This window comes from Streptopelia decaocto (genome assembly GCF_964273445.1).
Source record: "Streptopelia decaocto genome assembly, chromosome: 1".
In the NCBI taxonomy this organism is placed as follows: domain Eukaryota; kingdom Metazoa; phylum Chordata; class Aves; order Columbiformes; family Columbidae; genus Streptopelia; species Streptopelia decaocto.
In genome coordinates, this window is record NC_138663.1 from 48,214,564 (window position 1) to 48,229,156 (window position 14,593).

The window sequence follows — 14,593 nt, forward strand, 5'->3', positions numbered from 1 at the left end:
TTATTTTATCAGTTCAAGAATGAATCCTGATTTCCTGTAGTTTGGTTAAAGAAACTCGTGGGGTGTGGGAGGAGAAGGGAGGTGTGGGCAATTGGTTCTATCATTCAAATTACAATTTGAAAAGCTTAAATTCAAGTCAACCTGGACATGCACAATTTTCAAAATGAGTCTGTACTTTATTCTGTCTAATTTCACTCTGAAATGTTTATTTATGAATTCTGTAAACTTGAAATAATAGTCAGCCTGGAAACTTTGTCCATGAATTCAATGTAAATTGAAGACTCACAGAAAGGCTGATCACCTGCTTATACTTTGTGCTACTTGAATAGTCTCCTCAAAGTTAGAACCTGCCATGGCTACTTAATTGTACAATATGATATTCAATTTCCTAGTTCTGGCTTTAAGTTTCTAAATCACTATTCAGTAAAGAACTTTCTCTAGTGTGGTAACTGGCTATATACTCGAATATTTACAGCTGTTACAGCGGGATCCTTTTTTGCATGACTCTTCGTAAATGTCCGGTCATTGTGACATTGGCTTACACTTGCTTGGCTTTTTCATAGTCAGTTGACATCCTAATTCCTAGCATGAGAATTAGTAACCCTTTTATCCTTTAACTTATTTTCAGCCTCTCCCCTCCTTACCCTCCCTGCCCCGCCCACCCCACCTCCCCCAAGTATTCAATAAAACACTCCTTGAGATTCAATTTGTGAATAAGTAGTTGGCCTCACTTCTGGGAAATGCTTAACCCATGTTAAATCATTGAACAATTCTAGTGCCATGTCTGAATTTTTAGGCCCTTCACCTTTTTGCAGTACTTTTACAATTTTTATTCCTACTGTGTAGACTGGCAGTGCTCTACTGAAATGCTCTTCATTTTTTACAGTTTATTGCAAGTTCCACTGCATCACATGCAAATTCGATTCACTCATGTCTAGCTGTTTGTGGATTCAAACTCATAAGAACCATGCCATTACCAGTAAACCCACAGCGTTTTAACAGCCTTTTTTCTTTGTTTACAGATCCGAGTGGTGAATGCATTTCGTAGCTCCTTGTACGAGGGGCTAGAGAAACCTGAGACACGAAGTTCAATTCACAACTTTATGACGCATCCTGAGTTTAGAATAGAAGACTCCGAGCCTCATATTCCCCTTATTGATGATACTGATGCTGAAGATGATGCTCCAACAAAACGCAACTCCACTCCCCCACCCTCTCCTAATAAAAATAACAATGCGGTTGACAGTGGAATTCACCTTACAACAGACATGAACAAGTCTGCTACCTCTTCATCCCCAGGGAGCCCGCTACATAGTTTGGAAACATCACTCTGATTGTAAGCTGAATGTTAACACACTAGCTGCATTGTAAAGAAATTGAAACTGGGTCTCTTCACACGTTATGATGGACAAGATGACATTCTTGTCTTGGACTTCATCAGAAGACACACTTGTACGAATGTAGATTTATTTTTTTAAAAAAAAGCTTTCTGCCAGACTGGAGGGTGCTTTTCTGGGGGTGGGAGTAATAATGAACTCTGACAGATAAACAGTAACTTGGCGTAAGTGACCTGTGGATCATCTGTTGTACTTAAGAATGGTCCTGAACAGTGTGTTAGCAGAGCTTTAGTTAATCATGATCCTTTTCTGAGGGGAAGGCTGGGAAGGGCAAGGAGGCCCTGGATCATTGAATTGATACTTTAATTTCTGCTGTTGGCTGTTAATAATTTGGATTATTTATGTTTATAAATGATACAGATCTGTTTACAAGGTTTGTAGATACTTTTTTTGTTCCTGTTCATAGATGGGAAGCTTCCTTATAAATGATGCAGAGAAAAAAATTAAAAAAATAAAAAAAACTAGTCCTTCAAATACTGCTGTATTTTCAGGAAAAGGGTGTTTCTATTGAAACTGTACTAAATTTTGCCTGCAATTTACCTTGTTAAATATTGTAGATAAATTGCTAATACTAATAGCCAAATAGATAACACTAATGCTTTGTAAAAACATGAGCAGTGGTGTTCTAATGAAGTTATGGCCTCTGTCCTAATTAGTTTCTTAAATACATTTACTACTTAATGGTTTTGAAACAACTGTTTAATTTTTAAAAATTTTGAGAAACTTACAGAATAACTTTTGTTCAGAACTTAGTAGGATTGTTTAATGCAGGACATCAATATGTGATGGAACTTGCTTGAAATATTTCTGTTATCTCGGGCAAAATGGATTAAATCAAAATACATCAGAATCTTAGTCCTTTGTTTTTGTCTAAACATGTTAGTTTAGTGCTGTCTTGGTGAACTGTGAGTGGAACTGTGATTTTTTTCTAATCTATAGAATCCTTCATGCAGCATGAGGGCTGTTGGCATTTTGAAAGGTTGTTAGTGGGTAGCATACATGTTCTCCTTTTTGTTTTTGAAACTTGTTTGTAAACATGAATAAATCTGCCCTTTTGTTAAAATAAAATTGCAGCAATGGTTTCTTACAGATTTTTTTTTTTTTCTCAGCTTATTCACTGGAAACACTAGAAAGTACTCTTTTGTATTACTGGTTCAGTTTAAACTGCAATTTCAAGATGGTAACAGCCCCACTAAAAGTAGTACTTTGGGTAAATGGAATCACGGTGGCTGCTTCCAGAATGAATGTAAGTTAAGGTACTCCAAAGTCTTCACTTGAGCCAAAATGAAACTCCTTGGGAATGAATAGGTCTACCTGAAATTCCGAGACTTGCTGTGAGTACTGCATAATAAATGTACCCTGACCACTTAAATAAGGGGAAACTGAGAACTGACATGTAGCATGGGTGAAAACACATTTTTCACTTGAGTACCTTGTGCACCAAAACTGACGTGCTAGTGATTGACTGAAGACGTTCTGGTCTGCCGCAAGTGTATTGTTTAAACAGCAAAGGATGATGGAACAGTACTTGATCTGGTACTTGCCCATGTTTTCTACATCCAACACTGTTTAGAAGAGCAATTGAAGAGATGCGTTCTAAACTTTTTTTCCTTTCTTTTTCCAGCTCTGTGTTCTTTAGCAATTTTTTTTTTTTTTTTTTTTTTTTGGGCCAAATAATCCAGAATTTCAGAGATTTTAAAAGAGGTCTCTTCAAAGGAGTCCAGGAATTAAGCTGGTAATGAGGGAGGAGATACTACTAGAGGAAACTGCAGAAATGAGCAGGTTAAGAACCTCAAGTGTGTCTGCCCCTTGTGGTGGGATATATGCATGCCAGGGTTTGTCCTTTAGTGGTGAATGTTAAACCTGTAGCACTGCATCCCACTGTCAGCCACTCCTGAATTCAGTCTTTTCTATTGTACTTAAGTAAATATGCTGGATTCTAGGCAAGAGGGGTTTGCACTTGACACTTTGTATAGTAATTTCTCCTATGTTTCTAGCACTTCCCTTGTGTCATAGTTCTTTCGTAGAATGCTTGGTAGGGGGACCAATTTTTGTGTAAACTGTTTCCCCCTACTACAGAAGTCAGATATGCATTGGCTTAAAATGAGGAGAGTTTATTTACCAATGATGTACACTGCCGTGTGAGAAAGTATCTTCCTTTAACTTCATTAACACATCATAATTTGACTTCATTTGGAAAGAGACTTTGATTTTTCCCTTTCTAGCTATGATCACAACTGCGTGTTATATTTTTCGGAATAAAGTCTACACTTAAGCGTTTTGCAGGTAGTGGGAGAGTGAATGTAGGCTTTGTACATTGCTGGTCCCTCTTGGTTCTGTTAACACCAGTGTGCTGTTCTTAAAGGAAATTTCCTTACAGAAATAAGGAGAAGTTGTTTAAGAGGGGGTGTGCTTTCTTTGTGATCTCAAGAAATCATAACATTGCCTAGATTATGAAATGGTTATCACTTAACTCATGAGGCCTTCATTGCCTTTCTGGTTGTAAGGTTTACTTGTCTTTCTTCTTGTAACTGAAATAAATAAAAGTGCTGTTCATCTCAGTCTGTATGGGGACTGAAATTCTTGAATGTCAGTACAGTATTGATTCAAACCTGAAATGCATGCCAATTTTGTAAAATAGCTCTTGCTATGACTTTCAGCTCATTCCCTTTGAGAGGTCATGGTGTACACTGAATTCTGACCAAGCAATAGTAACTTTTAACACAAATGCAGTTCTAGACTGACTACTGTTTGAAGTGTCTCAACCTGAGCAGGATGTCCACTATACTTGTATATAAGACATGCCAGAACATCTAATGTTGGCTCTGAGGGAGGGGTGAAAGTTTTTATTTAAGGGTATTAATTTTTTCCGTATTGGTCTTAACAGGAAGAGGAAAATGCTGCTTCACGGAGTAGTCTGGAGGGAATCATGGAAGTCAAACTAATGGCTAAATGCAGGGGTTTCTAGCAAGTGTAAGCAGCCAAAAAGCATGTGAACTAACATTTTCAGAGGCTTTCTTAGAATAATGGGACCTTTTCCAATGTGTTTCAAAGTAAGCAAGCAAATGTAATATTCATGGAAGAATAACTCATGTACGGCTGATGGTATTGGCACATTGTTCCAAAGGTCTGACAAGTTCCGTGTCTGCTAGTAGTGCCAGCTGCTGCAGAGTCCTAGAAGAACCCAGATCATATTATGCCTTGCATAAATTAACGTAGAATGTCTTAATGTCTGTACTGCTTTACTGATGCAAATACTTGGTTCTAAAGAGCTCCTGCTTTTTCAACCCCCGCCCTCTCCCCAAGCAGTGCATATCTTTGGATCTTACAGATTTCAAGCCCTCACTGAAATATTTTAACTTTGTTGGATAAGCCTGGCCAGCATGGAGGGTCCAGCTCCGACTTATCTCCAGGCTGAACTGCCCTGCTTATTCAGGGCCATGTCATGAGAAATTCTGTGCCAGAATCAAGAGCCTGAGAGCTGTTCCTGCTTAATCTTCTCTCCTGGACTGTATACAGAACCATCTAGCTACCTTCTTCAAGAGACTGCAGCATCCATCAAGGAGATATGGCTTACACAGTGTCTAAACCAAAAGCCTCCTACAGGTACTACTTGTCCTTTTTGTTCAAAGTGACATCTAGGATGAGGATTTGCTTAGAAAACTGTGGAATGGGCGTAAAACACCTGAAGACAGCATGAAAACGGCAGGTCACTAGACAGCGGCAGCACTATTCTAGCTGCAAAGCACAAAGCTAGAGTTGGTGTGTACACTGCAAACCTGACAAATCAGGGAGTGTTTCTCAGTAATGGCAGCAAACTGGACTCAGCAGCATTAATAAGACATTATATATAAAAAGAGATGACATAGTTTATGTTCAAAACATGAACAGCTGCAAGGAAGCAGGCAGGTTTCTCCTGCCCTGTGTGGAGCAGGCAGAAGATTTTGTTCTGGGTACACATACAACTTAATGATCACTTCAGCTTTTGTTAAGTGTTTTGGGTGTATTTCTTTAAAAGACAGATAAGGATGCTTAGCATTGCAGAAGATGGGCAGTAGCTTGCTTCAGCCCCATATGATCTTCAAGATGTAGGTAATTCCTCTGTAACTCTACTAATGTTATATGCACCTACCATCTCCTAGTTTTCTAAAAATCTATAAAATTGTTAGAATGAAAAGAGTTCCTTGGCTTGCCCCTACTGGGAGATGGTGGGAATTCCAGCTTGGAAATGACTAGCAAGAGGATTTCTGGGAATTAACAGCATTTGGTTGATGGAAGTGTACAATCTGGAACACTGGAACATCGCCTGGCATCTCAAATTCTGGTGCGGTGACAAACGTTGATCCAACTACGAAGCAGATTCATTGAGAAGTTAGCAGTATCTTAACAGTATTCTGAACATCTTCATCTGCTTTCCTAGGCTGCCTCTCTTCCAGGGCATGAATCTGAAGTATGCTGGAAGACCATAAGTATGATCACACAGAAAACTTTCTAGGGCTTCCTGCTTAGCAAAGGCACAATCTTGGCATTGTTCTGTGACAATTGCAAGGGCACACAGCAAGTACTATTATAATAGCTTTTCCTGTTTCAAAGCTTTCAGAGTCTCCTGTAGGGAATCAGAGTGTGCAGTTCAAATGCTTCTAAACTTTGTGTGAATAGCCTCCCAAAATTTCTGATTAAGGTAGTTACACTTGGAAGAAAACAAACAACCCACACCCTACAAATAAACCCCAGAAGATACAGCTGTTATTTTTTATTATTTCATGTTTACAAATGCAGGCTTTAACTTGACATTTTCCCTTTTCCACAAGTTGGTTGCTCTGATGGCTGCAGGCAAAAGCATCTTCAGTTATGACCTAAGCCAGTCTCAAGATCTGAAGCCACTATGTGGCTGATGCTTGTGGGGAAATACAGAACTTGTTTTGAATATTTTGCTGGCAGCTACTGCATAGTGTTTTGTTCTATGTACTTCAGGGGGGAACCTGCAAAACTATCAATTTTGAATATTCAGATCCTTGTCATAGGACCTGTAAAAGGATACCTGGGTCAGGCACAGATTACCTGAAACAGGGAGCTCTAAGAATTGATATTTTGGTAGGAAGCACTAGGATTTGTTTTCTGAGCAATGCTATATTTAAAGATGGGAAGGAATGTCTTTAATCACTTGCCATGTATTGCACATTAATATTCGGATCAGTGTAATGGTTTAATTCATTGAGGACTATAATCCAAAAAGCACTCTACTAAACTAGCACTTTAAAATTAAAAAATTACTCTGGAAAAGGTACTTTCTGCCATATTTTAATTTCCAAAAAGATGAGTCATTCCTAGCATTTTTCCTTTTATCAAATGAACTAGGCTCTGTTCTAATAAATCTAGCAGTAGTATGGACATGATCTAAAGCTTGGTATCTTCTCCCTTTCTTCTCTTCCCCCTTCCAGTCTGCCGAAGACTACAGTAGGGAATCAGTGAAGGACAGGTAGAGTAAGAGTTGCAATTGTGAAGTTGCCTCCTTTATCATCTTCCTACCCTGCCTTGTGATCTCCTGCCTTCTACTTCAAGATCTCTCCCACTATCAGTAAACAGACGGAAAAAGTTCTGTGCTATGTGGCTGTTTGTGTTTCCAGTGAAGGATCCTTAATGTGCTCCTTGGACTTTTTAATTGGCGTGAAGGCTTGAAGAATTAAATTTTGGACTAAAAATGAACAGCAAATAAACATAAGAATAAGGAGTAGAGAATGAACATTTAAGACCAAATGTTTCTCCCAGGTAGTTAAAAAAAACGCTTACCTAGCTGAGCCCTTGATGTTTGTTTGTACCTCTGTGCCTGCTTGTATATAGACAAGGTTCCAGCTCTACATATAGTGGGACTTTGGTCATCCTTGCAGATGTACAGGTGCTGAGAATTAGGCTAACACTTTTAAATTTAAGCTTTGGGCAGGAAACTTCAAAAGCACAGCACACTTCTGTCAGGTATGCCTTGAAGACCAGCTTCTCTTAAAACAGCCCTAAGGGCAGGGCTTTGAAAATACGCACAAAAGGCCTATGAGGACTTAATAAGGAAAACACATGCAAAGGCAATGTAAGGTAGTTGTATAAGAAAACATTCACTTGAACAAGCGTAGTGATCCTAACCAGCAGACCCCTATACATGGAGGCAGGCTGTGATGTTCTGCACATACAATGCGGCCTTCAGGACCGTCTTGTGCTGCACAGATCCCTTGACCACAGGTAGGAAACATCCGCCTAACAGCCCCTCTTGCCCTATCCCACCCACCCCACCATTCCCAAAAACACTAAGCACCCCAAAGCATTAACTTCTTCAGATGTATAGGGGTCTATTTTGTCACAGTTGTGTACATGTGATGAGTAAAATGAAAGGAGGGAGCCAAATACTTCTCAGTGGTGCCTACTGACAGGACAAGGGGCAACAGACACAAGTTTCAATATGTGACATTTTGCCTGAACACAACAAAACACTGTTTTCCACTGGTCAGATGCTGGGCCAGGTTGCCCAGAGAGGTTCTGGAGTCTTTATCATTGGAGGTGCTTGAAAGCCAGCTAGACACAGCCCTAAGCAACTTGATGTAGCTAACCCTGCTTTGAGCAAGAGGTTGGACCAGATGATCTGCAAACATTCCTGCCAACCCTGGCCATTCGGTGATCCTGAAATTCTGGAGCAGGAGTTGCAGTTCCGTAGGGTTTCCCCATTAGCCTCACAGACATTATTTGTATGTATGGGTAGAGTTCAACAAAGAAATCAATTACTGGAGTGATCAAACCTGATCCAAAGCAAGAAAGAAACTGTCACTTGTCTTTCTCTTAACCTGATCTGACCAAGGGGCTTGCTGACATTTACCTGCTTTGATGCTTACTGTGATAGAAGAGCTCTGATCACTTCTGCTATAGGAAACCTTTTTGAACAATGACTGGGAGAGTCAAAAATTAATGTCTTAAAATGGCATAAAGTTTAGCTAATCTCAGTAAATACATGATGGGCCTTCTGGAATAGTGATGCTCTAAGTAATCAGGTGAATAACTCTATGGTAGGTCTTTTGACCTTTGAAACTTTAAAATTAAACTCATAATAAGGAAAAAAACAAACAAACAAAAAAACCAAACAAACAAACAAAAAAAAAACCCACAACTGTCCTATTTTAAGAAACTATATTTTTCAAAGCTAGTTCTTTCCATACTGCTTGTCAAAAGAGTTTTCCTATAATTGCTCTAGACAACAGCACTGAAAGATACTACCATTTTTAAAAGTACTCTCAGAATGATATGTTTAAGCATAAGCAACTCTACCTTGTTAGTTTTTTGTCTAAAATGCTACAACTTTTAGGCTTTGAGCCACTGCATATAAGACGATTTCCTGTGCTTGTTGGCCTATTAGGTATCTCAGAGGACTTCTTACAACAGAGGGACCTCAGTTGTCCTCAGTGGCTTTGATCTTTTTTTGGAAAGATGAGGACATTAAGTGCAGAAGAAAGGGGATAGCGTATGTGCATTGAAAAAAACTTGCAGTTCCCATTCCTCTGTAGAAGGATTTTTTATTTTTTTGTCTCTGTTAGGAGAGAAACCTGCAGGAGAAATAACACACAGTTTAGCTGTCACTGTTCAGTGCTGAACTGCACAGGTTTTGTGTGCCTTCTCTCTGCTCCTTCCCCTCTTTCCTGAGCTTATCCCATCACAGTGCAATGCAGTTCTGTGAACAGCTGCCTGGGAAGATATTGTGAGCTGTGAAGAGGGATGCTGGGTTATATCAGTATTAAAATGTTCAAAATAAAAGCTTATTCAGTTATTCTTTTGTGGAGATGGAAGCCTATTCAACAGAAAATAACTTTTTAATGAGGAAAATTCACAGCCCTTTTGGCCTTTCAGGCATGAAAGAAATGATGCTTCACAAAATAATCTGAGTGAAACTCCATGAAGTTCTACTGCTTTGAGCAGGAGTTTGCATCAGATGACTTCTCAAAGCCTCTTCCACCCTGAATTATCCTGTGATCCTATTTTTAAACTGTCTTCAATGGGTATATGTTAAATTTTCCTTATGACTTCTAGTGTTTTAGAAAAATCTATGTATGCGGTTTGTACTACAAGCCAGATGTATTTAACCACTTCAGGGCAACAGCATGTAATACATAGGAAAGCACACACATTTCAACGTGATCTCCAGAAAGCTCTGCTGCAGACTTGTGGAAGACAGCTTCTTCTCAAGGAAGAAGAACACTTCTCACTCCTTTATTTGGCTCTTTCAAATCTCTAAAGTGTATATATATAAAAAAAAAAAAAATGTAGCTGTTTCTGAGGAAAGTGGAAAGCTGACTTATTGCCAAATTTGTGTGGTTTCACTGCCCGGCCCTCTACTTAGGACTTTTGCAAGAACCTGCTCCATTTTTCTCAAAGATACTGTGTGTTTTTTCTGCTTTTATGTGAAAAATAAAGTTCTCTTGCAGTCATAAAAAGTTAATGAAATCTATCATTGTTCTAACTGATCAAGAATAAAGAGCAGTGAAAAATATATTATCAATCATATAAGTCTATAATTTAAATGAAATTGAAAAGCTGACTTTTCTCCTTACCTTAATTCATGGAGTGGTAGTGTTACAGGCTTTTCTCTAACTGAGCAAAATACCTATGAAATTAAATTAAATGCAGTAGCAGTTCTGCTGTTACACACAAATGTTCCCTCTTTTGCCTTGAATTACAAAAATACTTCTTTTACAATTGGAGAATTTAGTGTTATATCAGATTTGGAGTCAATTTTTTTTACTGGTTCTCAGAGAATTGCATATAAAACTTTAAATGTTAATGTAGGAAGCCTGACATTAAAAACTGCCATTCCTGTCCATAAAAGGATGTAATAGGAAAAGTTTCTGTCTAATATTCCACACATAAATGGTATAGTAAAATTAGCTATCTGGATGACCAAATGTTAAAGTAATGTGAGATAATTCAGATAGAAATTTGACATTCTAACTATTGAAAAAATAGCTAGGTTTCTGCAAAAGAGTTATCATAGTCTTTTTTGTTAGAAATAATGCATTGCTTTTGAAGCTAAACCAGATTTAAAATAAGCATGTTTGGAAGATGTGGAGTAGTGTCTACTCCATTAAATCTTAATATGCTGTATTCTGGCTCTCTACCTTAAAGGTGCAGAAATAATTTGAATTTTTTTCTGTAGGGCCAGTATATTGCAACATGTTTCAGTCCAAAGCTATTAATGTTTCAATAAAAGAATAACTAAGCTCTGGAGAAGGAGGTTAAAAGCATTCTGAACTGCCATTTTTAAAGAGCTTGTGATAGCAGGGGTCCCCAGCCATTCTGCAGACATGTCAATACTTGAATACAGTTATTACAGCTTTAAAGCTCACTGACTTTGCTCTTTTCCGAAAGGGCTACAAACAGTGGGAGCCTGAATGTCAACTAAATGATCATGTGTCAGCTTGATACCAATCAACACAATCAGCATTTTATATGTTTGAATGAAGGAGTGCTATAGGCTCTTTGATCACTGGATGAAGAGTGGTAAAATACTACTTGAGAAAACTATTTTTGCATCAGCTTTCTTCATTACTGTCCCCAAAGGCAATCAGCACAACCAATAGATGTCTCAGTGTTTGTTTTCCAAGGTCATGCTTGATCTCTGATAATCATTGTCAAAAAGACTGAAATGCCAAAACACGTTCCTGCATGCTATAATAACCCCAGTTTGAAATATTGCACTTAGAATCAATCCAAGTTCAACAGTTAAGCCATAGATAGATAGTTCTTTCCAAACTGACTAAATTTGGGATATTGCCAAATACAAGTGCTCCTGTGGCCTTCTTGCCTTATTTCACTCCTGCAAAGCTTGATACTGTAACTTAGAAATCAGGCCTTTGAGGAACCTTCATTGAGAAACACATTCAACCATTAACCACCGTAAGAGAATTATACAGCTCCAGAGGTTTGCTTTTGGGAGGGAACAATAATGTTACAAAATAAAAGGGCTTAACCATTTCAAAGAATAGAATTGGAAGGAGAAGTGTTATTTTTCTCTTAATACTTGTTGCTGCTGATACTCTACCATCTCCAAGCTTCTGAACAAGCTTTGACACTTGTCAGGGAGGATCTCCTGGTGGTGGGGATGTGTTTTGCTTTCCCGGTGGAAAGCATGGGCAAGTCACGAACAGCTAGATACCTATATAGTCAGTCTTGCCCATTGTCCTGCACAATTGTCTGAAAATTGTACCTGTTCTGAGCAAACTTCTCCACCTGGTTGCAGGGGAACATGATAAGGTTGCAGCTGAGCTTTTCACAGTGACTGTACTCCATGATGCTGTCTCAGGTCACCTCTTCTGCTCCCACCCCTCTCATCCTGCAGTGTCCCCTCAGTTGTGCCATTTCAACAGCTGCTGTGACAGAGGGGTGAACCGCACCGGAACCGCTTTCTGGGGAAACTGCTGCTGCAAAACATGCTGTGTGGGCACTTCTCTGGAGAGCAAAGCTCAAGCAGAAAGATGCTCGCCTCTGTGGCTTTTTGTGCCCTGGCAACTAGAAGTGGAGGAAGCAACGGCTAAAATACTGTGGATGAAGGAAGTTAAGTGGGGGGTGAAAGGGGAGAGTGGAAAGAAAAGCAGGAGCAGCAAAGAGGCTGCTGAAAGTTTCAAAGGAAAGGATAGGAGTGAGAGGAGCAAAAAGAATGAATATACAAGTTGAAAAGGGTCTCACTGGCTCCTCCAGCTCAGGGCACTAATGTCAAGAGTGGTGCAAACTGTGCCCTCTATCATTTCATACTTTTGCTTGAGCATTTCAGTCATCTTCTTGCTTTCATTTGGAGGAGAACCTACTATGATCCATGCTGTGATTCTGAATACCAAAATCTGACAACTAATACGGATCATTGTATGATTTCACACTAGTGATATGTTGGAGGGAGTGTAACAAGACTAGAATACCAAGTGTTCTAAGTAAACTGATGTAAGAAACTTAATCTAGTGCTTTTTATTTAGAATGCCAAAATTAAATGTGGCTAACACAACTAAATGGTGTCTCAGTATAATGTGCCCAACTGCAAACGTTCATATGCTTTTGGTGAACATAAAAGTTTCATGATCATCTTCAACACTATGGCAGGAAAACCTTTTTGCAACAGGAGTGATCTTGAAGGCAGCTATTGTAACAAGTACATAGGATTCTTTTCTGACAGCAACTGGGAAATTCAAAGCACACCCTGTCTGTTCGATAGGTGCAGGAACAAGCTGTTTATATTAACAGTAGGCTGTGTTTTTGAAGACAAAGTCTAGTTAAGGATGGATTCTCTTAAACTAGAGTTAAAGTAGCCAGCAAACAATTTTTGAGTAAGAATTAGTGCGGCAATTAGGAAGTGCAAAAAAATGTAAGCAGTGCACAAAGTAAGTAAGGTGCTATTGTCTCTAACAGGCTGCCTCATGATCATTTTAGCATTAACTTAGTGTTTTGTCTCAGTCAGAGAACTCATGTGGTATGAAAATACTTGTTAGGATGCAGACTCACAGCACACCAAAAGGAAACTGCCTGGGTTAGCTTCGAAGGGGCAGAAGCCACCAGAGCATGCTTCCTGCACGGTTTCTGCTACTGCATCTGCAGAAGCTGTGGCGCCCAGATATCCTAATTTTGAAAGGAAAGGCAGTTTGTCTTCTGTTTTTTTTTTTTTTTTCTGCAGCGCTCACGGATTACAGTGATATTGATGTGCTATATGTCTTGTCTGCTATGAGGCCCTGTTGACCCTCCCCACAGCTGGGACCAGTCTCCATTTTGTGATATTAAGCAGATGCCACATTCTGCTTCTCTCCACTGTACAGTACGTGGGTTGTTCAGCCATTCAGAAGTCTTGTCTCTCTGAAAAAAAAAACAGTCATTATGTGGAGATCAGCATAAAATTCCATAACATTAGAGCTCCTGCAAGAAGTCCTAAAGCAAGCTGACACGCATATAGCATGTATACAGCCTTCCTGCAGGAGAGGAAAGGGAGTTTAAGCAAAGACGGTGGTGAAGTGGGGAAGATATTTGCAGTTTGGAGTTTCTACCCTAAAAACAACCCACAATATTTATTATACATATCTCAGCAGTGGAATAGGGCCTGTTGGTCAGATTGATTGTTTGATAAGCAGCATTTGACCAGATGTAACCGCCACTTACACTTTGAATCAGAGCAGTGCCTAGCTGTCTCATTTAGGGTGGCAGTTTTTATTCTTGATGCAAGCATGCAAACAGGACCATGTATTTAATAATAAAACTTCTGAGAGTCTGAAGGTCCTAGTACCCCCTTCATCCTGTGTGCACCAGCCACACAAGTAATAATATTCAAGAGAAAACCTAAATGGTAGCAGCAGGAAGCATCTGCGGTCCTCTGTTATGTTGTGGGTTTGCCAACTGTCACGCTGGGAAAGCTCTTCCTGCCCAAGCAGCCAGTGCCGCAACAGAAAACATAAAAAATAATGTACAGATGTAGGCTTTCCTTCTCCAGAAAAGGAAATCCCTACCCTGATCTGGCATAGCAATGATGAGTGCAGATCAATCAGCATTTAGGGTTGCTTATGAAGTGGCAAAAATGTAATCTGTAAGGATTTTTCTCTCTCATGTGACTCAGTCTTCACTGTAACAATCCTGAACCTGAAAGAGGTGACTCTTACTGGTCAGAAACACCTTGCTCCTGTCTCCCTGGAAACTAACTTAAGGGAGGGTGGAATCAAATTCTTCTTGTTCTTTTAAGTGTACTAACAAAATATAGTTCAGCCCTGGTAGAATAACCTGGTAGTTTGGTCCTTAGGTACATTCCATAAAGCGGCAGCAGAGGACAGAGCAATGACATTTCTAATTCAGTGCCCAAGTCATCTCTGGACCAGTCATGAGATGTGGAGTCAAGGATCCTTTTTAGAGACGGCACAGTAAGCATGGGTGGTGTGGAGCTGGGAGTGTAGCATCGTGTCATTGCTAAACAAATGTACATCGTGCAGCTGTGTGCTAAACACCTGAAGTCTCTGATGGGTCAGAACCTGGCCTTCAGCAAGCATTTAGCAGAAGAAGCTAATGGCACAGATAAAACATGGTGCGTACACCAAGCTGTGCAGCTGAAGACCATCCTTGATCCACTGAGTGCACTCTTCTGCTTCCTTCTCCATCTCTCTGGATACCATGTTCCCTCTCTTTTGCCACTACAAATAGACTTGTTG

At 39.6% G+C, this 14,593-nt stretch overlaps 1 protein-coding gene across 4 annotated transcripts in view; it reads left to right on the forward strand.

The window, feature by feature from the left end:
• ATP2B1 (ATPase plasma membrane Ca2+ transporting 1) overlaps nucleotides 1-2,489 on the forward strand; it is a 65,305-nt gene extending 62,816 nt beyond the window's left edge. For all 4 annotated transcript variants that reach the window (XM_082053402.1, XM_082053401.1, XM_082053403.1 and 1 more), the window contains one exon: nucleotides 1,023-2,489. In XM_082053402.1, the coding sequence (XP_081909528.1) occupies nucleotides 1,023-1,334 (312 nt within the window). In that variant the 3' untranslated portion in view covers nucleotides 1,335-2,489. The remainder of the gene's footprint in view (nucleotides 1-1,022) is intronic.
• The last annotated feature ends 12,104 nt before the right edge of the window (nucleotides 2,490-14,593 follow it).